Source organism: Drosophila persimilis, unplaced genomic scaffold, assembly GCF_003286085.1.
Source record: "Drosophila persimilis strain 14011-0111.01,24,50 unplaced genomic scaffold, DperRS2 tig00000002-arrow-pilon, whole genome shotgun sequence".
Lineage (NCBI taxonomy): Eukaryota > Metazoa > Arthropoda > Insecta > Diptera > Drosophilidae > Drosophila > Drosophila persimilis.
The window spans coordinates 12,211,135-12,235,810 of NW_020825289.1; the positions used below are offsets into that span (position 1 = coordinate 12,211,135).

The 24,676-nt window shown below is 48.1% G+C and overlaps 6 protein-coding genes across 18 annotated transcripts; 2 read left to right on the forward strand and 4 right to left on the reverse strand.

Annotated features, from left to right (window-relative positions):
- Positions 1-352: 352 nt before the first annotated feature.
- LOC6602089 lies at positions 353-6,713 on the reverse strand. Of its 13 annotated transcripts, none has more exons than XM_026986564.1 (3): positions 6,639-6,713; positions 6,529-6,565; positions 353-1,012 (listed from the first exon to the last, which is right to left on the reverse strand). In XM_026986564.1, exons 1-3 carry the CDS (start codon positions 6,699-6,701, stop codon positions 570-572), a joined length of 543 nt encoding a protein of 180 aa, XP_026842365.1. In that variant the 5' UTR covers positions 6,702-6,713; the 3' UTR covers positions 353-569. The 13 variants fall into 13 exon arrangements, with proteins under 13 accessions (XP_026842365.1, XP_026842362.1, XP_026842366.1 ...); XM_026986561.1 differs by lacking the exons at positions 6,529-6,565; positions 6,639-6,713 and adding exons at positions 6,117-6,213; positions 6,272-6,333; XM_026986565.1 differs by lacking the exons at positions 6,529-6,565; positions 6,639-6,713 and adding exons at positions 6,117-6,189; positions 6,272-6,301.
- A 5,031-nt stretch (positions 6,714-11,744) lies between these two features.
- LOC6602119 (putative cyclin-dependent serine/threonine-protein kinase DDB_G0272797/DDB_G0274007) lies at positions 11,745-17,689 on the forward strand. Its single transcript, XM_026984823.1, has 3 exons — positions 11,745-11,946; positions 16,043-16,498; positions 16,562-17,689. The coding sequence occupies exons 1-3, from the start codon at positions 11,942-11,944 to the stop codon at positions 17,373-17,375; spliced, it is 1,275 nt and encodes a 424-aa protein (XP_026840624.1). The 5' UTR covers positions 11,745-11,941; the 3' UTR covers positions 17,376-17,689.
- Positions 17,599-19,285, reverse strand: LOC6602118 (translation initiation factor eIF-2B subunit gamma). Its single transcript, XM_002027096.2, has 4 exons — positions 19,092-19,285; positions 18,516-19,024; positions 18,317-18,457; positions 17,599-18,261 (listed from the first exon to the last, which is right to left on the reverse strand). The coding sequence occupies exons 1-4, from the start codon at positions 19,246-19,248 to the stop codon at positions 17,695-17,697; spliced, it is 1,374 nt and encodes a 457-aa protein (XP_002027132.1). The 5' UTR covers positions 19,249-19,285; the 3' UTR covers positions 17,599-17,694.
- A 228-nt stretch (positions 19,286-19,513) lies between these two features.
- On the reverse strand, positions 19,514-20,463 carry LOC6602117 (V-type proton ATPase subunit D 1). The gene has a single exon (XM_002027095.2). The coding sequence runs from the start codon at positions 20,434-20,436 to the stop codon at positions 19,696-19,698; it is 741 nt and encodes a 246-aa protein (XP_002027131.1). The 5' UTR covers positions 20,437-20,463; the 3' UTR covers positions 19,514-19,695.
- Positions 20,464-20,638: 175 nt separating this feature from the next.
- On the forward strand, positions 20,639-21,983 carry LOC6602116. Its single transcript, XM_002027094.2, has 3 exons — positions 20,639-21,264; positions 21,320-21,503; positions 21,560-21,983. The coding sequence occupies exons 1-3, from the start codon at positions 20,689-20,691 to the stop codon at positions 21,934-21,936; spliced, it is 1,137 nt and encodes a 378-aa protein (XP_002027130.1). The 5' UTR covers positions 20,639-20,688; the 3' UTR covers positions 21,937-21,983.
- On the reverse strand, positions 21,948-23,730 carry LOC6602115 (protein saal1). The gene is made up of 2 exons (XM_002027093.2): positions 22,446-23,730; positions 21,948-22,388 (listed from the first exon to the last, which is right to left on the reverse strand). Exons 1-2 carry the CDS (start codon positions 23,676-23,678, stop codon positions 22,026-22,028), a joined length of 1,596 nt encoding a protein of 531 aa, XP_002027129.1. The 5' UTR covers positions 23,679-23,730; the 3' UTR covers positions 21,948-22,025.
- Between the last annotated feature and the right edge of the window lie 946 nt (positions 23,731-24,676).

Genomic DNA, 24,676 nt, shown 5'->3' on the forward strand with positions numbered 1-24,676 from the left:
AGGTAAAGTCCACCCCTTTTGCTTAATATACCTTGAAAATCGGCTGTTTTTTGATAGAATATGGTCACATTGCGAAGAGTGCTGATACGTTTATGGTCGTATGACACTGCACTTCAAGACCAATCAAGTCTGCCAGACAGAGATAACATAATAGTAAGTTTGGCTTTCCAGTTGAACTAGTGACAGAACAGCGTCATTAAAATTCCGTTCAGGTCGTTCTAAATTATCACAAATAGTGTCACATGTCGCAGCTCTTGAACTGATCCCCGTAAGACAGTAGACTAGATATAATGACGTCTTTCAGATTAGAGAGGTGATTAAGTACGTTGTTATACGACATGACTCAAAGTGCTTAATATGTTTATCTCTTAAAATATTTATTTCAGCCTAGATTGTATTAATACATATTTACAATAAGCCAAACTTAAACTCTAGCGCTTAAATATGTACTTAGGATGCACCTAATAAAATCACACATGTTCATTTCTGAAATGAAAAGCACACACAAATTGACATCTGTGCGGCCCAGAGTGGCTCGGGAAATGCAGCAGTACCCCCCAATCACCCAATCAAACTTCCGTATTGGATGCCGTGTTCGGCAGGGTCAGAGGGGCACCGCGGCCAACATTGGTGGTTGTTGGGATCTGTGCGGCACGCGATGTCGACGGTTCCGGCTCCATCGTGATGACTGTGGGTGATATCGCCGACCCCGCCCCCGCCTCCGCAGCCCCGGCATACGGATCTGACTCCGAATATGGCGGAGCTGGCAAAGCCGCTATCCCAATGGGGCTGGGAACAGCCAAGGGCGAGTGAGGTGCCGCGGCGGCTGCCGTTGGCGTTGTCAGATTACACATGCGCATCACCTCGTCATAGCTGGGCAGCTCCTTGTCGTCCTTCTCCAGCTGGCTGCGAATGCGGGCCGACTCCTCGCTGCTTGGCTCGATGAAGAATATATCGCCATACCGGTTGTGCGGCCGATCCTCCGAAGTGTTCAACGAACCCCCCTGGCGATCTGGAAGAAATGAGGCAATACCAATTAGCAACACAGTCTATATCTATCCACACGATTAGCGAGCGGGTACCAAGCTGGCGCAGTCGTTGTCGGTTCTGTACCACGGAGTCGTGCATGCGCTTTGCCAACTATCAAATCAAATCGAAATAAAATAAATCAATTATGGGCCCATTGTTACTTGTCGCTCCCTCCGACCGAGCGAGCGAGCGAGCGATCCTCAAGCTCAATGGATAATTACGTATATCAGTTGGCTTATTGCAAATATGGCGAACACAAAACCAAACGCCACAATCAAATTAGCTGTCAAAGTCATTCTGCGGCTGCGGCTGAAGTTCTATTGCCAAAATAATCGCCCCACACCACCGCTTCAAGCCAACCACCGAGTAGCGATTAGATAAACCCCCACACAGCCCACGTTTGGCACACGTTACCATTTCCAATGTCATATCTTAGATGCCTCTGTCGTTGCTGCTGCTGTTGCCGCCGTCGTCGTCGTGGTGGGCAGATCTTGGCCAGCGTTCGACTCTTGATGCGCACATAGTAGCAGGCGATCGGTAGGAGGCAAAAGAAGAAGACAACAAGAGCTATGTAGATGACCACATGGATTCCAAAGTCTGAATCGCCCCAATCCATTACGGGAGCGTACATGCTCGTATTGGGAGCAGTTCGAGCAGTTGCCGCTGCGAAGTCGTTGCCTACTGACCAAAGCCGGACTACATCCCCAACAAGCAATGGTTTCTACTTCAACGCCCATAGGGTTTCTAGGTTCTCGTTTGGCACGGCCATTGATAATCACCCGATTAGATTGTGCGCCATGTTTTGTGCACCCCGCACGTATACGATAAAACTCCGACCATATATAACCCCGTGTGGGTCATAAATTACATATAAAATGTCTGCATAGAGCCACTCCTGAAGCAACTTACACGGCGTAGAGGACATAGCCATCTCATCGATTCGGTTCGAATCGTTGGAAGTGTTGCCCCGAGCAAGAAAACATCTCTTTGCGATACATATGACGAAGCACTTAAAGTCAAAATAATGGATCAGTTATCAAGGGAATGAACGCGATCGAAATCGGGAGGAGGAGGAGTGTAGTGTCACCTGCAGCACGGCATAGGCCACAAAACCGATGGTTAAGAGTAGGAAAAACGCTATCACAGGACCCGCATCCATTTTGAAACAAACTCGCCGAGAGACTAACTCCATCCTGATTCGCGATGTCTGCAAGGCGATTCAACAACAAGAGAACTAATCGCAACTAGGCGGCTTATCAAGTAACACTTCAGGGTTTTATTGATTTATGGGGGAGCAATCGGGACGCACTCATACGTACGAGTCTCCGTTTGCAAATATGTACGTACCAATAATGACAACGCGACGCCGTGGGCGACGGCGACGTTGGTCCTGAGAACGCTGGGGCGGATTGGACCCACAGCATTTGTTTAGAATGAACCAGAGCACAAACTTGGGGGGAATATCAGACGAGAATATAAGAGGAGGAAATCATGTATAGCTCCCGATCCGGAAGAGGCTTGTACCTGCATCAAGAAGTATACTATAGGCATCACAAGGAAGAGTATGAAGAAAGCTCCCACATAGACGATGAACAGATCCATTTCACTGTCTAAACACACAATCGACGCACTTGAATAACCAGCCAATACTGAGCACTCTTCTGGGCGAGCGTTGAACTAATCTTATCGGGGCCAAGGAAGCGGGTATTGAAGTGTTGATTGGCCAAGTCAATTGACTCAACAGGTCGCTATCGCACTCGACCGCATCTCCATTTCCTTCCCCCTTGACCTCTTTTCACCGTGATCTAGGAGGGATGGGACTCAGATTCAGATTCAGTCAACCTACCGCGTCGTTGCCTTTGGGGTCGAACACGGGTTCTACGCCTATCCGGTCCGGTCCTCCAGGCCTCGTAGCAGGCCCACATGCAGAAGCGTAGGCAACAGAAGGTCACGGCACAGGAGATGAAGGCGAGGAAGAAGAACACTAGGTAGGGTGCAAGGGCCGGCATTTTTCCACCGATAATCGAGCGCGGAGGGATCTGAATCGGGAAACCACGTAGGGTAGGTAGTCGTGTGCGCCTCTGTGAGTGATATTCGCTCCATAGAGCGGCCTTCGTGCAACTGGTAATCCTCCATTCTGGGCGCACTCGAGGCGCCTCTGGCCAAGACTTATCAGCGACTGGCGGGGAGCGCTGACAGCAGGGATTGCAGGTGCGTCAAGGGCTGCCTGATAAGCATTCTGTGCCGTATCGCGTCTGATAAGATAGTCGTCTGATTGTCTGCTGCTGCTGCCTCTGCCATTCTATTGCCATTTCATGTGACGAAATGCGTAATTTATACGAGTACACACACACACACACACGTGGAAAATAGTAACCACAATATATCTGGGAGATATGCCCTGGATAATGGTGGCTGAAGGTAGAGTAATGCCAGAGTGCGGAAGCATTTAAAACAATCGCTAATTAATTCAGAGCCAGCGTAGTAACATCGTCTGTATCATGTGGAGCAAAGCACTAAACTAAAGCCAGACAAAGGAATATAGTTTCGGACATACCGGAAAATCACTTGTACCTTGCCCTGCCCCTGCCCCTGCCCCTGCCCCATATGGGAACTATAATTCAATGCCAAGACTACCAAGAATACCTCTATGCTCACCTGTACAATTGAGCGACGACGATGGGTATGATGCACTGTACCTGGTCATGGGAGTACTGACTGGGACGGGACTCGGATTGCTGCATTTCCGGGCCACATATCTCTAGAACGGGATTGGGATTGGGATTCTCACATGCTGCTGCGGTGGGCTCAAACTTACCCTCACCGGGAGGTAGACAATCAGAAGGAAGATGACAAGCAAAACCCCGAGCTGGAACCAATGGAGTTGGTCGGACATTTTACACAAAGAGCACTGGATAATTGGCTACATTATCGGATCGAAGGCGCTCAGGGCCAAGTGAAGACTGAGCTCTCTCGCCTACCATCTGGACAAAGTGTGTTTGAATGGAATGAGCTTCTGCTGTGGCCCCTCGAGCCCAACAATCGTTCGAAAAGATAAGCGAAAAGAGATAACCGTATCTGGGACTCAGCTGACTCAACGATTGTCGATGTGAATGATGAATCGACCGGGCTTAGTCCTCCTCACCTGTGTCCGCATTGGCTCCTGGCGGATCGATTCGATAGCTCTGCAGCACACGTGTTGGACCAGCACCCGCACCCACACCCGTACCCAGACCGGGACCAGGACCAGGACCACGGTAACGTGTCCTACCCAGCTGCTGAGTTGAGCGACTCTTGTTGCGGGCGCAAAGACAACACACCTGCAACGATGAAGATCAGTGGTGGGGTGTCGATATCGATGTCGGATAATTCCACGCAACTTACGCGCACGAGCACGGCCACAATGACGACAATGAGGAACCATCCCAGGAATACGCTAACGTAAACTACCATTATAACTGATCATTGGAGACTAGACTGGACAAATATGAGTATTCACCGAGTTCAAGTTCGAGTCGCGCCAGAGAACTTGCCGAAGAGGCGGAAGTGTAAACAGTAACTGCCTAATCAGACAAAAAAAGTCAAAGCCTAAAGTAAAACAAGCCTTATCACGGCATGGACAAGCCCGTTATTAATGGTATGTGAATAGATATTTTTTGCACTCGACTCGGCCTATCAGCCATGGACTTTATCACTGATATGCCCCTCGATTTCCTCACACACTCGGATTGGTACGCACCTTCTGCCACCGAGCTTTGAGCATCGCTGTTCCCCAGCATCGAATTCTGGTTCGCCTTGCTCTTGTAGCACAGCTGTCGGAGCAAACAGATTTATTGGTTAGGAACAGATCGGGGAAGAACAGAGGAAGCGGCAGGATGGGGGCTGAACTCACAAAGGACAACAGGAGGAACAAGAGACAGATGTAAAACACGTCCGTTAGTTGCATTTTGTAAGGCCAGCAAGCAGCGAGCTAAACTGAACCGATCGGATTCTGAGTTGAGGCCGACTGAATGGCTAAATACGGCGTAGAATGCCCAACAAGTGGTTGGCTCATATCACAAACAACTTCTTTGAGCTGATATAGAACGTTACCCCCCTGAATGCCGGGCATTATGACTATCTTATCGGGAGAGGAGAGCTTTTGGGGCTAGGAAAGCTTTTGGGGGTGCGTTGAGATGGACTTTCTTACCCTCGATGGACAGCCGCAGCATCATCTCCTCACGCAGAATGCGCTCGTAGACCTGAATATTCCATTCCTCGACTTTCAGTTTGACGAACAGGTAGCACTCCTTGGGGCATGGGGGGAAAGGTACAATGGGGAGAGAGAGCTGGGCTCACTTCTGCTGGGACCAACAGACTTACCCGTCCCACAAGCCAAAAGACGATCGAGAATAAAATGCCACAGAACCAGAATTCCGTGTACATTGGATAAGACTGAAGAATTTCGTTGGCAGACTTTCAATTTTTCCTACACATAATAATTTCGACAAGCAGATGACGGCTGGAGCCGAAGTTGCTTGGTGCGGGAAGGGGAAGGGGAGTCTTATAGAAGGGGGAAAAAGTATGGATTAACTCACCCGGTTCCCGGCCATAGGCGAGGCAGCACAGACATTTCCACCTGTGCGTGGGACAAAGGTACGCCTTTGGAGAAATCGAAATCGAAGTTGAAAATCACCATAATGATATCGTCCCGAAGCAGAACCACTTACCCGCAGCAGAATGAGGAATATGAGAAGGAAGGATATGAAATAGTAATATTCCACGAAAGACATTTCAGCCAGAACCGAACCTTAGCGATGGGATAAGTTGATGCAAATGAGCCTAGAGTCTAGAGGCGACACACACCTGACCCATCCAGGCTGTCTCTGATAAAGCACCGATAAACAGCGGAAAAGATAAGAAGATATCTGCTTGCATCACCTGGCATTCGCGAATCTTTCGTAACTCGGCTAACCAGATAAGCAAAGCAGATCTCTAATTATAGCCAAGTTCTGGTGTGAGCCAAATAAAGTAATCAGGCATGTGCTGTGCTGTGATTACCACTATCAACTTGAATCATTTTGTGTAAATGTAAGCTGTCTGCTTACCAGTACGTCTGGGAGCAGCTGTAGCTGTCCTCCCGGAACGACTCGTGCTCTCCGCACGACCAGCTCGCTTTATCTTGTTGTAGGCGTTGGCAAGGAACTGCAATTGAAAATCCTATAGAGGGGACTCCACTGGAGGATCTGAAACGAGTACTCACGACCATGATCATTACGATCACTAAGATCACTATGGAGAAAGAGCTGTATTCCGCACCCATTCTTGACCAAGTTCACGTATTAGTCCGTGCACAACAAGTGCCTCACGACAACTGACTAGGCTATCGACCCCCCCCATCAGTGGCTATTTTTAAGCCCGATTGCACACATCCTTATCTTATCATCCTCTCCACATTAGTGCCAAACAATCAGAAAACAATAAAAATTAAATATGTTTCTCGATCAAAATAAATCGTACCTCTGCCTCTCACACTCCTGGTGGCCATCAGGACAATCTGCAAGAGAAGATACATATATGCATTTCATGGCTTACACGCCCTCTCCTTCGCTCCCGCTGTCCCAACCCACCTTGATAAATATGCTGATGCCAAGGCCCAAAAACAGCAAGCACGTATAGAGGGCTACTGACATTTTTGGTTCGCGGGGAGGGGAGACCGTGATGGTCCCGCCGAATCAGATGAACACGGAAAGCCAACTGAAGACTCTCTCCCAAAGCAGAGTCCAACTTGTTTCTCTTTCTTATAGACTCGTACAATATTGCGATAAGGTTACGGCGGATTTCTAATCGCTATTGGTTCACAGACTATTGACTTATCGGTTAAAAGTATTTTGAAACCAATCAGCAATGATACGGGCCCGAAACTCTTGATACCCTGCAGATCGATTCCTCGCAAGCCATCTATATGACAGACAGACAGACGGGAGAGCACATTGGATTGATGAAAGGAATACTGAAAGGATACTCTTCTGTGTTACCAAATCAAATGCAAAATGCAGGGTACACTCGAATAAGATGATTAAATCCGTCCATATCAACAAATTGCGTCCAAACATTGTTTGATTACCAAAGGGAAATCACCGGAAATATGTGCTAAGTGCATTGGAACTGAAACGAATGACGGACTTTACCATCCAAATCGACTGGTCCTTCCAGTTTGTGATATCTGGACGAATTTTGACCCTTCTATTTACATATTCGTAGGAGGTATCGTTTTTTAATGATAAATCAATCAATCTTCTATAAACTTACGAGCCTCAAGTACTTAATTCTCTCCAAATGTGAACAACCGTCACTATTTTTTTATTTTGAATAATTTCATTTTCGTTTTTAGCATATTTCTTAGCTCGGAAATATCTCAGAGGCTGGGTGTAGCCTGCGAAATGGACACTGAGGGAACCACCCCTTCTTTGTCGATCTTCGGATACCCTTGCATTGTACTCGAGTGGGAAGACAGACAGAAATTTCAAGTTCAGAAAAGCAGTGCTGCGGCTGACCTGACCCATTTAAAATAGATCTGAGGCAATTAAAGCGAACCGCTCTGGTAATTATAGGGCGGTCGGACCCGAAAACAAACAGACTTTGCTGAATTGTGATAATTAATAGTTGGCCTGGGAGTGTCCGAGGAGGCTGGGGCTGGGGCTTGGGGCTGGATTCGGACTTGAACTGCACCCAAGACAATGAAAATTGTAACAAAATTGCGAATCTACTCGTATTTCGAGTGCTTGTGTGTTTTTTTTCTTTATCGCTTCTACACTCCAAGTTTCTTTATTGTTACAAATCGGCAACGGAACGAGCGAGTTTACGTAAAAATAAAAAAAATGTTTCGATGCCTTGAACTGAAATTAATGAGCCCGTTAGCCCCGAATCAGCCCCAGACCAAGCCCCATCTGAAGCCCCAGCCCCAGCCGCAACTTCAGCCTCCAGCTCGGAGTGCGAGTCAGCATTTCTTTTGTGGCGTTTGGGATTGGGATTGGTAACGCCCGAAGTCTCCGCCACCATCACTGCCCGTTAGAGCCAGCCAGCCATGCCCAATCGGACTGTCCATGGCGGAGGAGTGCATCAGAGTCCAGTCCATCAGTCCGTCAGGTGCGCTGCTCCACGGGCACGCTTCATGCTTCAAGTGCGCAACAATTGGACAAAAGCTGATTTGGCTTGCTTGGTTTGGGCTATGGGTTTTTTTCTTCTGCCCTCACCATTTTCTTTGTTGCCTTTGGTGGCGTGGATTGGTAATTTGTAAGCGGGGGCATTGCAATTGATTTCAATTGAATCACTCATACTCCAATGACCGGCCCCACCGCGGATCTCAGAGAGACGTCAGTTTCAGCTAGAGCCTATCCAAGTGGCGCTGATTCATTGACGGCCCCAACCCCGACCCCAGCTTTGACTTCCTTCCGCTTCACTCTCTCGCGAGAATGGTCAGAAATTTGCATTTCTTTGGGGGCACGCCCACTCAATGTCAAGTTCAGAGCCACTTCCTTCCCAGAGACTGTTTCCGTGCACTGACTTCTTATATGCAGAGACGTAACAGCCACTGGTTTGATCCGATCCGATCTGATCTTGATAGCCACCGAGAAACAATCCAGCTAAAACTTACAAATCATGTAGCGGACAAGTTCCGGCTTGAATCTGGCTGTTTATCATCTGAAACTTGCCCATTGTTGACTGCATAAGCGATGATTATGATGTGAATGTGAAGTGAATAAATCTCAATGGCTAATTGTGGGTGCGGGTGTGCTTGTGCAGGCTTATGCTGGTACTGCTGATGTCAGTGGAGTCTTTAATCATCAATTAAATAACTTAAGGCACACACGGCTCTGGCGCTAATGTGCGCCAATTATCTGCTCAAGTCCCCCGCTTTTCTTGAAAGCCGATTTTCAGCTACCCTTTTCAAGCGGAGTTTGAGAAACATTCCGCACCTCGTGCTCCTTCAATGCCACCCCTCGGAAGAGTATGTCCAAAATTACTCTATTACTCTAATCTAAAACAGATCCAATCCCCGCTCATTAATGGAGCACTGAAACAACGCCCAGATGTAATTAATTTCGATTCGCCACTCTTCGAGCTCGGCCTTGAACTTCAAATGCCGAGAGTGACGTGGCCAATTAGAACGTTAGCGGATCAGAGTCAGCGTCAGAGTCAGAGGCTAGACTTACTTTCGCTTTTTCATCCATCAAGATAGTACCGTACCGTCGCTCGATGGGCGCGATTCTTGTGAAATCCGCAGATTGAGAGATCGGCAAGGGGGAAACCCTGACATAACAGCGGCTTACGCACTCCCAGACGGAAAATATGTGGAGCATTAAGCATTAGGGCTAATTAGTTAATAAACAAAAGAGGGCTAGCCATCGTAGTGGATGGGAAACATTTCTCCATTCCCATTCCATTCCCATTCCCTCGCTGCCGATTGTCTGTCTCTTTCAGTTTATTTCATTTCATTTTCTTTTCTTTTCTTATGATTTCTTTGGCGGATCAGAGACCAAGAGTTTGCGGTGGTGTGTTGCAAGCTGGCCAATTCTCAATTGCAGCGAAAATAGTTGCAACACTGGGAGAAATTTGCGGGTACAAAAGCCAAAGAAAGGAAATGTCTAATGTTTATTGTACGGGACAGAAATACTCTGACTCTTACTTGTACTCGTAGTTGTAGTTGTAGTTGTAGTTATAGTGCGATTTGGGGCTTACGTTTTTGTCCAGTTTGGCTGTGACTGCAATGCCTATAATTTCCCCCAATGAACCTGACCGTCGCGGTGGTTGTTAATGCTGTCGATGGGGCAGCAAGCACAGTTATGATTATGAGAGGCCTTTGTGACAATCAACTTCCTCGAAACGTGCCGCACTGGAATGGCTTTGGCATGGCTCTGGCCTGACTCTGGCGTGGATCGGAATGGACTTGGACTTTGCATAATGGTCGGCCAGTTAGCCAGTTAGCCAGTTAGCCAGTTAGTTCGTGTAATGAATTTTTACCTGTGCGATTATGGGACAATAGTAGCTACCGGCGGGCCGGGAGTCAGCGACATTGAAGGAGACATTTGCACACGGGCAGGCGGTCGAGTGTCTATTTTGGCAAGCTCCCGTCTGGGCTCTGGTTGCGCTGACTAATCCCGGCAAACATTTATTAATTATGCATTATAATTGAGGCACCCGCCTGGGAACGATTGTGATTAGCTGCCGCCTGCAATTATCCATCAGCGTCGTGAAGTTGTTTGCCGCGACGATGCATACTCGACAGCTGCAAATGTGCAATATGACGGGTGGAGTGTAGTGGAGTGGAGTGGAGTAGAGAAAAAACCGAAAAGAAAAGTCAGCAAATTATGTGAACTTGTTATATCACCTGGCGGCCAGAGCAAGTCACTTCAACAGGCCGCAAACACTTTTCCCAAACAGCCACAATCATAACAGCAGCCCAAGCAGCAGCAAGTTGCACTTTCTTTGCGATACGCTTCTTTGCATCCATTGCCAAATCTATATGTGTATAGTACATTCGAAATATATGTATATAAATATATATATATATATAAAGATAATGGTGCGGTCAGTGTCCAGACATTGAACGCCAGGCAAATGCAATGCTTGAATGCTGCCCGCCGAAAAAGATTCAGATACAGATACAGATACAAGTGCAGATACGAGAGGCAGAGGCAGATGCAGATACAAGTGCAACAGCAACAGCAGCATCGGCTCCAGCGACGGCACAGAAACGCAAAAGTTCAACAGACGGAGGCGTCAGCATCCCGCTACCCGAACATCTCCCCCACTTGTAGGCGTTTGCAGTATTGTAAATTAATTCATATTAGCTAAACAAATGCATCCGTGTGCGAGTATCGGTGTGGTGTGTATCTGTGCGCTGTGCCTGGGTTAGCTTTTAGCATTTCATTCGATGGAATGGATGAGTTGCCGCACAGGTTTCTGTGGTCTGCGCCTCGTCGCGATGCATCGCGGCATTGTGGGAGCATCATCGCAGCAGCCTCGTTGCAGAAACCGGCGCAAATGATTTTTATTTCCATTTACCTCGTATCTGGCGTTGTATTGAAAATAGCAAACATGCAAAATGCGCCGCGAAGGCTGAGAAAATCAGCGGCGAAAATGTTAATTACACTATATCGAAGCAGCTTCTATCTGCCAGCCTCTTAGGGCCGTCCAATGGATGCAAATCTGGGGAAGCAGTTACAGATCTCAGCTCTAAATTATGCTGCTGCATGAGTAATATCATTTTCGATGCTTATGACTAACAGGACAGGCACAGGCCCAGTTCTAGCCACCCCACAAACAAAAGACTTCGGCAACGAACTTGACCATTTTAGAGCCACTCTCCGCCCCAGAGATAGAGAGAGAGAGAACTAAGCAGTGACCAAGGTATATTAATGAAAGGGTAAGGCAGTGGCACTCCACCTCTCCCCTCTCTAGCAAAAGAACAACTACACATACATATGCCTATGCGCGTATAGGTCACTCAGTGGCACTGCCTTACCTTCTTGCTCATATACCTTGACAGTAATGGAGAGAGCTCAAAGGCAGACACGAGAGAGACAGAGAGAAACATGCTCTTGGGGCCCGATCTCTTGGGCGGCTTCGGCCGAGTGCGGCGGCGACTTTTTGGTATAAAGCATTAACCAGCCAAAGAAAGTCATTCATTTAGTTGTTTGAGTTGGCCGAGCGAACCGTTAGCAGCTAGCAGCAAGAAAAGTGCTGCACTAGACAGACATTTTCCCAGTGCGACTCGGTGTTGAATAGAAATCTCGAAAGAAGACACTAGAACACCAAAACCCAAGAACACAGACCAAGTGAACGAGAAGTGAGTGCAGTGTTTCTACCAGATCCAGACCCAGACCCAGAGGATATTTCCAAAGGATTACCACGAGGCGTCTGCCACAGAATGCAGTAAGTGCTCCGCCCCCTAAGCCCCCTAAGCCCCCTAATCCCCCTAAGTCTGTGACCTAAGCACACAATGAATCATAGGCCGAGAGACCTAAACCTGGACCTGGACTGGCCCTGCAGACCAGACCCACAAATTCGTGCCGCAACCTCAAACAATAATTAACATTTTGGTATTGTTTGACTTCTGTCTGAGTCTCTGTTTGAGTCTCTGGGGTTCTCTCAGCCCAGTTTTGCCTCGCTTGGCAACCACGAAATATTCTTTTGAATGATTTCAAAACCGACCAACATACGAGTATTGTACGTAACAGAAGCGGAGACAACAGCCACAAATGCAACTGCAACTGAAACTGCAACAGAAGCAGATACGATGCTCGTACTTGGAGCGTGTCTCGGGGTTTTCCTCCTCCAATGTCTGCCCGAGTCTGCCCCTGCCTGTGTCTCTATCTCTGTCTCTGTCTCTGTGTTGGCGTGGGAGTTTTTGTTTTTGCCCGCCTGTGGCACTGACAGTTCATTCAGACAGCCAAGTACCGTCACTAGACGCTGGTAGTGGCAGCTGCGGCTCCACCAGTTCACAATCCCCAATACACCAGGGGGGATAAGCCCATTACCTAATCGGGCAGGGAGAGTTTATGGCCAAAAATTTGTGTTTGCTTTGTGGCAATCCGATGTCCAGGCCGGGTGACGGTGACGGTGACTGACTGACTTACTCACAGCCGAAGTAGATCAATCGATTAGGATTCGATTGGACCTGGTCACGCCTCTGCACGGAGACGCAGACAGAGAGAGATAGATCACAATCGCCGTCATAAATTGCCTCACATAATCGGGGACTTGTCCTTTCTAAAAGTCGTGTGGATTACTCATACGCATGCGTTATATAAGCCCCGGCGAATATGAGCGGCAATTGTATCAAATGCACGGGGCGTATACGCAATATGTCAGCGTTTGGAATTACAGTTACGCACAGAAATGTGCAATTGCCCAAGCGTGCCATGCCATGCCCCGTTACCACGCTGCCCCACCCCCACTACTCAGCAACTGCCTTCGGGTAAGCTCTTTGGATATTAGGCCTTGAGGGTATCATGATTCTGGCTAGATGCTGGCAGCGCTGTTAGGCGAGCATCTCTGAATCCTGAATGACACATACATATGAATACTCCACAAGATAGTGTTTATCCATATTCAAGTCGAAATATCATGGAAACGATCGAGCTGCAAAGGTATCACAGGTTTCGACACCGAAGCACGCATACCTTTCTTTTATTTTGGGGTGTGTTTTGGGCAATTATTGATTGGAATGGCCTTTGGCTGGAATGGATGTCTTTCTCTTTTGTTTGGATGGAATCCAAATGGCACTTTGGCTGTCATCGAACCACACAGACACACACACGCTCTTACTCCCTCTAAGCACTGCCTAGCCCTTTCGAAGGTCAGCCCCAAAATGGTAACAAATTTGTGAAAATTATTAACGCAACATTAAAACGATAAACGATGGAGATGGAGGTGGCGATGGAAGTCGAGGTGCAGAGAAAAGAAACATCAAATCCATTGCCACGAGCAAATTATGGAGCACATTATTTAGATGCCCCGAAAGCAGCCAAACGTAAATTTCAAGCACATTAAAAATCCACCTCACCCTCCCAACTGCACGCACATTAGCAGAGTTTAATTTTGTACAGAAAAAAAAACATCAGTTGAGAAAAAGTGAAAAACGAAATTAAAGCAGTGCAATGCAATGTAATTTATTTGTGGGTTTTCATGTTTCACACACACAGTTTAATGGCTTCGGAAGGGGGGCTGTTAACTGTTAACGAGCTTGCGTTTAATTAAGCTCTCAGATAAAATGCTGGTAGATCCAATGCCTGCCCGCCTTGCCTCCGTTCGGGGTTTCGTTCGGGGAGGAGCTCTTGAAGGCAGTGAAAACAAAAGACTTAAGCAACAAACGACAACGACTTGTTAAAGCTGGCAAATTACATGCTTAAAAGAGCTGGAATTGAAATGACTGGTACTCCAGGGATACTGCTCGTACAAGAAGGGAAGAAAAGGAATCTCAAAAGAGACATCCATCCAATTTGGATCCAAGTTGGGTAGCTTGCCAAATTTCTAGGATAATTACGAGCAGGTACCGAACAAACTCATCAAAATGCAGGTGGCTGGAAAGAGTACTGTATCTGTCGCAACACCAGCGCTTATGTCACCCCAAAAATGTCCGTCTAACATGACGCACACCCAACATTTAAGGAAATCAAAAGCAAATATAGTCCGAGCCCACATCGAGGCGGCTGGCTCGTAAGAGATACATCACAAAATGCATACGCAAGAAAAGTCTGCGGCAGAGAAAAATCAAGTCAGTCTCATGTGCTATATAACGAAACCAACTCTCTGCCTGGCCTGTTTTGTGGTCTTATGCCAGAAGTGGCTGGTCTAGCAAGGGGGGAACGGGAACGCGAACCGAGTGAAAACCATCAACGCATCGCCTCTATTGCCTGGCTGGGATGTGATGTAATGGCAGTACGATAAAGTTTCCATCTGGACTACAACCAAGAGCTCGAGCTGAAGCTGGAGCTAGAGCTAGAGCTGGAGCTTGAGCTGGAGACAGAAGAGTAGAGTCAGATCCTGAGACATGCAACTAATGCACCATTTATGGCAGACAGACTGGCTGGACTGGCCATGCAACGCAGATTACGACTGCGATTGCCAGTGAGAGTGCCCACATGCAGAGCAGCAGCCATAGGTGGAATGTTCGGAATGGCTGGCATGAATGGAGATGGGGAGGCGAGCACTCTTTGCATGTGGGGCAGGTGCGAGAAGAAAGCGCAGTCTTTGGCGATGAAGTGATTCTCCTCCCTTCCCTCGATTCCCAGGCACATTTCGCAAAAGGTTTGTTGACAGTGACAATGCAACAAGCGGTGGCAGGCTGCGCATCTTCAGCCAGAGGCTGCCTAAAGTTCAAAGGTGCATCAATTCCACTGCAGCAAGCGAGAGAGGCGCCGACAAATTGGCGCGCAGCTGGAAAATTCGATGCACTCGGATCCACATCGAACACTTTTCAGCCCTCATGCAGGTAAAACTGTATTAACTTGCCCCAATTAACCGCGATGCAGATGCGGAGATTCAAAGTCAGTCCCTGATCGACGCCCAGCCCGGTTGAGCGTTCACTTAGCCAGGCATTCGCATTCGATTGGCAGGAAAAGTAAAAGTTTGGCTCAGACTCTTGCTTTTATTACCACATTTATTTCACTTTGCTCAACTATTTGTGACTGCTGCTCCGGCTTTCCAAGTTGCGGCCTCAATTAGAGGCAGGCACGTAACGTTAGCTAATTGGACTGACCAGCGCCGAAGCCCGACCAGCGGCCAGCGGCCAGCGAACACCGTCCACCATCGACCGGGCAGGAATGCCTCGTAGAGATTATGCGTATGAGTAGCAGTTGACATTCAGCCAAAGCTGTCTGTGATCCGATCCGTGTGTATGTGTGAGAGTGGGTCGTCTCGATTAAATGGCAAGTTGAGCATCTTCATTGTACTCCCTGGAAGAGGGTACATCAGCTATGTAAGTCAGAGATCAATGTCCCGAAGGATGCGGACAAGAAAGTCCCACAAGGTGCTCCACACTACACTCCAGACTCCGCAGTGAGGTGTTCGGTTTAGGCATGGAACTACGCCAAGTGTATTCCATCTTCTATGATTTCCAAAGCCAAACTTTCCTTGGTGGCTTCTCAGCCTCGGTGGCATCGGGGCGGTATGGGACGGTGCGGTACGGCACGGGGACTTGCCGTTACCTTATAACAAGTTTTCTGGCCTGGCCTGGCCTGGTCTGGTCTGGTGTGGTCTTGCATAACTGGTCGCTGGGCCTGCTGCCGATGCCGATGCCGATGACGATCCGATGGGGCTGCTGCGGCTGCCTTCTTTGGTTGCAATTTGGCGGCATCTGCGAGTGGAGAGAAAAAAGGTTCGCAAAAATATTTTCCCGCGTTTTTTGTGGGTCTTCTTTCTTGATTGTGTGCTTGCCACAGAGTTTCCCATATCATAAAGTGCTTGTCTACTGGTGGAATGGCTTGGGATTGACTCATTTTATGGCTCTTTTCTGTTTCTCTTGCAGCACACACCCAGCCCTGCTACTAGTCCTGGCGGTTGCCACCGGCCTGTGGGCCAACGTGGATGGAGCCGCCACGGGAGCACCATCGGCCACGGCCACCACACCTCAGCCGAAGGGCTTCTCGGCCCGTTCGCTGGACCTGAGTGCCCGCGGCGCCGAAGAGGAGGATGACTTCGAGACCCAGGCCCAGACGCATCTAGCCTACAGGCAGCAACAACATCAACAGCAGCAGCAACAGCAGCGGCCGCAGTACGAGTACAGCGAGGAGGACCAGGAGGAGGCACCGCGCCAGGTTTACATCAATCGGAATTCCAAGCAGCAGAGCAACTACCTGAAGCAACAGCTTAAGAAGCCACTGAGCGAGGAGAGCGAGGAGGAGGAGGAAGAGATCGAGGAGCCCGACCGTCTTTCCACGCTGCTGAGCAAGTCAACCTTCAGCTGCACGGACAGGAACTCGGGGTAAGCGTTCCACTGGTCGGTCCCTCAAGGTGATACTCATCCACTATCCTATACCTGTTTCAGCTATTACGCGGACGAGTCGCTGAGCTGCGAGGTGTTCCACTACTGCCAGGAGAGCCAGAAACACTCGTGGATCTGCCCAGAAGGCTTCACCTTCCACCAGATCCACCTGATCTGCATGCCACCCTCTCACGACAACATCTGCAAGCAGTCCTCCAAGTACCACATCGTCAACGACTACCTGTACAAGCCCATCAACCTGCAGGAGCACCAGAGCAAGCCCAACGTGACGCTCCGCTACTCGGAACGCTACTTCCCCGAGAACTACTACGAGCACGAGCGCTACGACGACGAGGAGGAGGAGCTGCCCGCAGCACCCAGGCCCCGTATACAGCATCAGCAACAGCACCATCAGCAGCCCCAGCAGCAGCAGCATCGTCAAGTGGTCGCCTATCAGCAGCCACAGGTCCAGCATCAGCCACAGCCTCAAGTGCGTGTCCAGTATCAACAGGCGCAGCAGCAGCAACAGGTCACACAAATCCGCCACCAGCCACAGCCGCAGCCGACCACCCTGGCCTACCGCAAGCCCCAGCCCACGACGACCATCCAGCCACAATTGCAGTTGCATCAGCTGCACCAGCCCCAGTTGCAGTTGCACCAGCAGCGGCCCCAGACATTGGCGCCCACTGTAACGCCGGCGCCGTACCGCTTTTTCACTGCCGCCCCACAGCTGCAACATCTGCAGCAGCAGCATCAGCAGGTCTTCCGTACGCCCGAGGAGATTAATATCTCGCTGCAGCAGCGGCGGCCGCAGGTGTTCATTGCCACAACGCCAAGGTACTACGAGGACGAGTACCTCTACGAGCGCCGGAAGTGAGGAGTGAGCAAACAATCTTGTCGTTCCACGCCCTCCCCTTCCCCTGCAATCCGCCACTTGTGTACATTTCTCCCTCCCCCGCCAGTTTGGGGTCAACTCTTTTAGCTTTAAGCTGTGCTCCTGCTCCTGCTCTCTGTCCCTGCTGGCAAGGGAAGCGCTGAAAATTGAGCCTCCATGTGACGGTCTCCGTCGCCCCTTGTCAGCTCCAAATTCATAGCGCGAGTTTTGTGTACCTATTCGTAATATTTAATGTCCTGCTAGAAGAATCCGCCTTCTAACTCAATTCGTTAATAAAGGAAGCCACATTTAAGTTAGCTCCTCATTGTATGTCTATCTCCATGTACTGGTCGGCGTTGGACAGATGCATCGCCGTGCTCTTGGTGTCCTCGTCCACGACGTAGTTGGGCCCGATGATGCAGTTCTTTAGCACGGAGCCGCTCTTCACGTGCGCCCGATGTCCAACAATGCAGTTGTCTATGTTGCAGCCCTCCTCCACAATGGCGTTGGACAAGACGAGGGAGTTGCTCACAATGTTCTTCGGATTGATGACACAATTGGGTCCAAAAACACTATAGTTCAAAGAGGTCTTTTCCGACAGCTTGGCGTTGTCCGCCGCTATGATTTCTTTCGTTTGCGTAGACTTAACCAAAGCGCCAGGTGCGATCAGCGGATGCGTTTCGCCACACAGATCGTTCCAAATACTGGCCAACTTCCGGTTGATGGCCAGAAAACTGAGCGTGCTGTTCACTCTCACTCCGATGGCATCTTTTGGGGCCTGGACGGCATAGCAGCGTACAATGTCACCGTGATAGGGAACATGCGACAGCGATTGATTGAACAGCGACGTCTGCGTGATTTTCTGATCCAGAGCTGTGTGTGGGACGTACTAAAAAAAATTATTGACTTGGGGAAATGCACTTGATTGATATTGAAATCCTTACATGAAGAATGCTGTCCTCGAGCTTGGTAACCAGACCCACCTCAGAGGTAGTATCCTGAACAGCCTTGGCAGGCCGCTTGGTATGCTGTTTTTTGATAAGATGCGGTAGGAACTCTCCCTTGAACGTTGAGATATTTTCCTTCTGCAATAATGAAGTTTTAGATAAGAATGTATCCCTCTGGAAGATCACTAGTAAGTACCCTTTGTAAATAGTTGATGACCCACTTCTTTAACACATAGATGTGGGCATCTGACAGACGGCTGTAGACATCCAGCTGTCCCTTGTTCTTCAGTAAATGCCTCTGGATGTTGAGCGTCTCCTCGCAGTCGCTGGCTGCGGTCAGAAAGGCCAAACGTTGTGTAGCCGAATGAACTCCAATCAAATCACGCTCCGGCTTGTGCTTGGTCTTTGGGCCCGGCATGACCACATCCGACTCGAAGCCGCTCTTGAACAGAAGGAGCGCCAGCGCGGCATCGTGTTCGCGGAACTTGTTGATCAACGGGTACAAGCTCACGTTGCTGACAATGTCGCAGCTCACAACAATAAAGTCCGATTTGATCTTATCGTATATGTACCGCAGGCTGTCCGCTGTGCCGAAGTCACTGTCGCTAGGAATTGTGGCATAGTCAACCTTCAGTTTCAGCGGCGTGTTCTCTAGGGCCAATTGAATTTCTAGCTTCTCCTGCTCCACAACCACCACAATAACCTCTGCAGGTGATACAACAATGCATTAGAAGTCTGAGTTTCTCTTGATTATACTCATAATTGCAATTACCGGAAAAATTGTGTTGTTGCAGCATATTCAGTGGATACCACAAAAGCGGAAAGGGCCCCACCGGTAGCAAGCACTTGGGCGCATCGCCGAGGACTTCGGGCAGACGCGTGCCTCGACCGGCAGCCAAAACCACAGCCTGGAACTCGGAATTGGTCATATCGAAATCAATAAATTGCTAAATATTCAGACAGACGCGTGAAAATCACAGAATTCAACTACGTCACAAAAGCAGCTGATTAACTGAACGTAGCGCTGCCCAGCACTGTTTCCAATCAGACATATGTTTGCAGTCATGTGACCGTGTCGTTGTGCATTGTTTTTGCTATTGTATAAAACAAGTCAGATGACTTTTTTTCCAATTTAAAATGAATGCTATCCTTTATTTTGATGCTCAGATTACAGGAATTGCAACACATAATACGTTCTATGGAACAACAAAACTTTAATGCAGGATTTGCGCACTACAAAAATGGAATACATACATTTTTCTTATTGGAATATACTACATACATAAGTTGGTGGCTTGCCTTTTTCGAATTAAAATGGAACAGAAAAATAGTTTAACAATAGTATTGCTGGAATATACACACAGATGGGATAATACTTAGAAGAGCACATCATCGTCGCCCTCATCGAGAATGTTGGCTTGTTGGCGGACATCGATGCCCTGCTTCAGTAACTCCGCCTTCTTGGCGTCAGCCTTAATTCGCGCCTCCCGCTTCTTGTCCTGGATTTTCTTGAGGCGATAGAACTCCTCACGCTCCAACTCGTCCAGCTCGGAGATGATGTAGGCCAGGGTGCGATCAATACGAGGAATAATGACGTGCTCGATGGCGTTCACACGGCGGTTGGTGATCTTGATGACCTCGTCCAGCGTTACGAACGACGTTTGCAGCGAGGCCAGCTCGACGAGGAGCTTCACAGCGCTCTGGTAGTTCTTCTTCAACTTGGCCAGCTGCTGACCACCACGGGCCAGACCAGCCAATTCGTAAGTATCGGCGCCATCCGTGTATGACTCAAAAACGGGCAGCGTGACACCAGCTACGTTGTCCTTCTTGGTGCGAATCTTGATTTGAGCTTTGGTCACGTTCTGGAGCACCACCTGGTTGATATCACCCGACGTGAACTTGGCCTCGGCCAGCGAAAAGGCAGCTTCTTTCATAACGTCGCCCATCAGGGTCTTGGTCTCAATGATTTTGCCCAAAATCATGCGAAAACGCATCTGCAAGGCATCAGCCTTCTTTTTGAGCAGTCCATGGCCCTTTTGTGCTCCCGCCAGACGTGCCTTCATCAACATCTGGGCACCACGGGACGGAAAAATCGGTAACCTATCTTTGCCAGACATTTTGCGGATATTTTTTTATGTAAATTTGGCAAGTTACACGATTTTCTAATGCGCACGAAAAAAACTACACCAGTCGAAGACACTGAAAAAATCCAATTGGAATTTGCAGTGCTGTCTAGCAACTGCAAGAAATCGATAGCACACAAGTGCTGAGAAAAGTGTTGGGAAAAGTTGAGAAACGGCGGACAGCACAGCTGACAGAGATTATTCAAAAAGTAAACAAAGTTCTTGGATCTGACCTGGTGCAATATAATGTTGTTTCTGCCACGGGTTTGGATACCACAAATTCGTAACCAGCTCCGGCACTATGCCAAGAAGTCCAAGTCACAGATAAAACCATCAATGGCAGTCAACAACCAAGTGGTGCACCAGGAGGTATTCCGTTATGTAAACCCATATGCCAGGATTAATGTGGTATCCGATCTGACTGTGTTAGTCAAGTCGGCCGATGTGCACCAATACACCAGTGGTGATGTCTTCATAGCGCAACTGCAAGGCTGCAGGCCGAAGAACACAAAAGTTACGTTTGATGTCAACACTTCCGACGATGAAAAGGTCGTGAATGTTGAGGTAAGAAACACGGCGGAGAAGCCTTCACGATTTGAGTGCCATCTTCAAATTCCCGTGCGGTCAGACGTTTTCATAGAAGGAGGAGCCAACGTAAGCGTTGAGGGCATACAGAGCGAGTGTCTGCAGGTCAAGGCAGAAGGTGCAATTGTTACCAAGAATGTGCGGGCCACAAACATTTCTCTGTACAGTGAGAATGGCAACATCACCTGTGAGGGTACTCTGCTGGGAAAATCCACCGAAATTGAAACCAACAATGGTGTAAGTAATGCCTCTTACAGCTTCCAGGTGCATTAATCGATTTTCCACTTTTCAGAATATTGAGTTGGACAAGCTGCAAGGCGACAGCCTGAAATGCTCCACCAAGGGAGGCAACATTATTACAGACTGTTGCTACGTGGAGAAATCGAAATTTCAAACAAAAACCGGCCGACTGGAACTGAGAAATATTCACAAGACTAGTGAAGTGCATGTCCACGATTCAGCCGAGCTCAATATGAGTGAGTAAAAGGAAGAATTTACCAATTCCAGCTCCTAATTCACTCTCCAATTGCAGCTGGAGTCCACGGCAATCTGCAGGTGGTCACCAAAGGAGGCAGCTTGAATCTGCAGCTTTCCGAGTTGATGGGACAGTGCAGCATTTCGGCTGATAATTTGGAAAACGATGCCGTTATCCACATATCAGACAGCATTGAAAAGGAGTTGAACATCGAAGTAACAACAGCATCTGAGGTCAGGTTAGACGACGAGCTAGCGCATGTGTCACATGCGCTGAGCGAAGACAAGAGCAAATTCTTACTTAGCAATGAGAATCAGCATCATCGACTGATAGTCAACAGCACTGGGGAAAAAGGCGTTCGATTGGGAAAGCAATCCTGGAGCGACATGATGCGGCGGAAGCTGCAGGACATAGCCACTGAAAATCAAAATTAAAATAAGACTCATTAAGTTACGAATATATTGTGCTGTAAGCTAAAATATCAGTCCTTTCTTTTTGTTTTCCCTATTAAGAAGGGCTACTCTTAGGCTTGGCCCGATTTCTTTTCTAAAGCATCGCTCAGGCGCTCGTGGGCCTTTGAGAAGAGAACATCCTGTTCAGCCATTAGAGCCGAAATAAAGAGTTTGATTTTGTTGGCATCAATGTCGTGTAGATTCTGTATGTCCTCCGTATTCTTTGCCTTGACAAGCATGCAGGCAAGCAGCCGCAGCAGCTTCGAGGAATTCTCTACATACTGCTCCTTGGGAGAATCATCCTCGTCCTCCTCGCCTTCAAAGTCATTGTTGTCTGCATCGCCTTCGGTGTAGTTTTCAATGTGCTGTCTTAGTCTTGACCACACTTCTAGAAGATTTTTGAACGCCTCTTTTTGATAGAAATAATTTAGCCGCTGGAATGGAGGCAATTGATTAGTGTTTCAGGATTCAGAGATGAGCTTTCGCCTTACACTGCAAATATGAGCCAGATCCTCGAGATACTCTTCTTGACGTTCGCCCAATGGAAGAAGCTGCTGTGGCTGCAGAAGGAATTCCAGAATCCGCGTCAAGCAGCTTACGATGCTGGGCGCGTAGACATCCATAGACGCCTGGGCTTCAGGCAGTTGAACGAGAATGGTGCAAATGTTGAGGTAGGTTTGTATGATCTCCACATCACAGGTTATTTTGGGCGAACACGACTCGTAGCCGACATCTGCATCTTCCTCGTCTTCGTCTTGTTCGACGGCCTGGCCATCATCCTCCGCCACGACGTCATCAGCCAATTTTGCCTTATCATCGCGCATGAGGCGCAGAAAAGAACTGTTCACGCCATCGCAGAGCTCCTGCACCAGGAAAACCTCCGCAAAGGGCTTAAGCTTGACTGTAGAGTTGGCATTTTCCTCCTCGATTAAGGCACAGCTGGCCAGTACAGCATTGATAGCTTTCAAGGCAGCCGTAAGAAGGTCGTCGCTTACCGACTGCTGCAGAATGAAGCCGAGATTCCTGGCCGAGCCATCGAAGGCGGCGAAGCAGACGTACCAATCTATAGCAAACTGCTCCTTGCCGCTCGTCACATGTACCATTATGTACTGATAGACACGCATGAGTTGGATCAGCATGCAGGTGTCCATGCAGGTGGCAAGCTTGAGGAGCGTCTCAATCCACTCCGCATTAGCCGTCAGCTGCTCCACGCACTGAGCCTGAGCACACATGTTGCCCAGCAGACCGATGAGTATCTCATAGAGGCGCATATCATCGCTTCCGGAGATGGCGTACATAAGCAGCTCGATAGCATCGTTTTCCAGCAAGAGAGTCACCACCTCCGGCGACACGGACATGTCCCAAACCTTGCACAACTCATCCTCCAACTCCTGCCCCAGCGTTTCAATAGCCTCCTGTTGGCTGAGCTTCATCAGCGTCTGCAGTATGAAACGCCTGCTGTACATTGTCTCACCCACAGCATCCCCACGCATGCGCTCCAACAGCTCCTCATCATTCTCGTCGTCTGGGTCGTCGTCGTTGTTTTTGACGCCATGGGCGGGCGGGGGAGTGTCTGATTCGTTGCTGCCACTCGCACTGGTGCTCCTAGCGTCGTTTCCTTTTCGAATGTGTTCTGCTGGCAGCGTTTCATTGCTTGATGCAGCTCCTGGAGCTACGCCACTGTTTCCGCTACCCGCGGCAAGGTCGACATCTTCGTTGGGCATCTTGAATCTTTTAGCCCATTGATGAATAAAGTTTCTACACAATTGGTTAGTTTTTAGTCCTTGCTTTTATTGTATTTTGACTAAAACAGGGGTTTCGCGTTTATCGTTTTTTGGGCAAAATTTTACATTGACCCGCCAGTGCGACCATATGGATGAAATATACCGTCCGACCGTCAGAAATATACCAAAATATACCGTCTCATTTAAAAAATATACCGCAAAAATACTGACGAATTCAAATTTTAGTTTACATATTCCTCGTTTTTTATCTTCCGCGGAATATTCTCAGCTATATAGCACATTTAGCCGTGCCCACATATTTTTATACGATTCATGAATAATTTTTCTACTTAACTGGTTTATTCTAAATACTTGCTTTTATTGCATTTTGCATAAAAAGAGATTTTAGCGAAATAAGTCAAACAAAAAACAGGTAGCGAAATAGGTCAATATTTTCAATTGTTCAAATGTTTTCCAATTGTTTTGATGTTTTGATGAATATAAGTATTGAAAAATCATCCTTGCTGTATACTGAATGGGGGAAACTATCCCGATTACAAAAAGGCGTGGCACGCCCACATCGGTTCACAAATAGCGGAGAAAACTAAATATTTTCGATTGGGAAAAATGCTCTTAATCCTTTTGAAATTTTTTGAAATTTTATTTTCAATTTATTTTCCCCAAAAGTATGCAACGCTTTTTAATATATGCTTTGTCCGCTCAATTGGCCAAAAAGGAGAGTTTCACGACTGGGATACCAGGCAAACAGAAATCAGCAAAGAGTCGCTGGTTTTTTAAAATTTCTTTTAGTTTTATTTTTCAGTTCTTCGGAAGTTTTATTTTAAGCAAAAAAAAAGTTTGAGAGAAATGAAGAAAATATTAAAAAACGGAAAAATTAAATTAAAAGGAATTACGAAAAACCAGCGACCGTCTGCTGATTTCTGTTCGCCTGGTATCCCAGATCTGAAAATCGAAAAATTTCGGTTTTGAGTGCCCCA

Bases quoted from the DNA above. Each gene is read 5' to 3' on its own strand.
- LOC6602115 (XM_002027093.2), bottom strand. From the start codon at position 23,678: ATGCCCAACGAAGATGTCGACCTTGCCGCGGGTAGCGGAAACAGTGGC. The intron at 22,389-22,445 runs GTAAGGCGAAAG...CCTCCATTCCAG, and splicing joins ATCTGGCTCATATTTGCAGT to CGGCTAAATTATTTCTATCA.
- LOC6602116 (XM_002027094.2), top strand. From the start codon at position 20,689: ATGTTGTTTCTGCCACGGGTTTGGATACCACAAATTCGTAACCAGCTC. The intron at 21,265-21,319 runs GTAAGTAATGCC...TCCACTTTTCAG, and splicing joins AAATTGAAACCAACAATGGT to AATATTGAGTTGGACAAGCT. The intron at 21,504-21,559 runs GTGAGTAAAAGG...CTCCAATTGCAG, and splicing joins TTCAGCCGAGCTCAATATGA to CTGGAGTCCACGGCAATCTG.
- LOC6602089 (XM_026986553.1), bottom strand. From the start codon at position 4,482: ATGGTAGTTTACGTTAGCGTATTCCTGGGATGGTTCCTCATTGTCGTC. The intron at 4,350-4,413 runs GTAAGTTGCGTG...TCATCGTTGCAG, and splicing joins TTGTGGCCGTGCTCGTGCGC to GTGTGTTGTCTTTGCGCCCG. The intron at 1,013-4,174 runs GTGAGGAGGACT...CATTTCTTCCAG, and splicing joins AGGAGCCAATGCGGACACAG to ATCGCCAGGGGGGTTCGTTG.
- LOC6602118 (XM_002027096.2), bottom strand. From the start codon at position 19,248: ATGACCAATTCCGAGTTCCAGGCTGTGGTTTTGGCTGCCGGTCGAGGC. The intron at 19,025-19,091 runs GTAATTGCAATT...TATCACCTGCAG, and splicing joins GCAACAACACAATTTTTCCG to AGGTTATTGTGGTGGTTGTG. The intron at 18,262-18,316 runs GTAAGGATTTCA...AATTTTTTTTAG, and splicing joins TCGAGGACAGCATTCTTCAT to TACGTCCCACACACAGCTCT.
- LOC6602119 (XM_026984823.1), top strand. The intron at 16,499-16,561 runs GTAAGCGTTCCA...TACCTGTTTCAG, and splicing joins TGCACGGACAGGAACTCGGG to CTATTACGCGGACGAGTCGC.
- LOC6602117 (XM_002027095.2), bottom strand. From the start codon at position 20,436: ATGTCTGGCAAAGATAGGTTACCGATTTTTCCGTCCCGTGGTGCCCAG.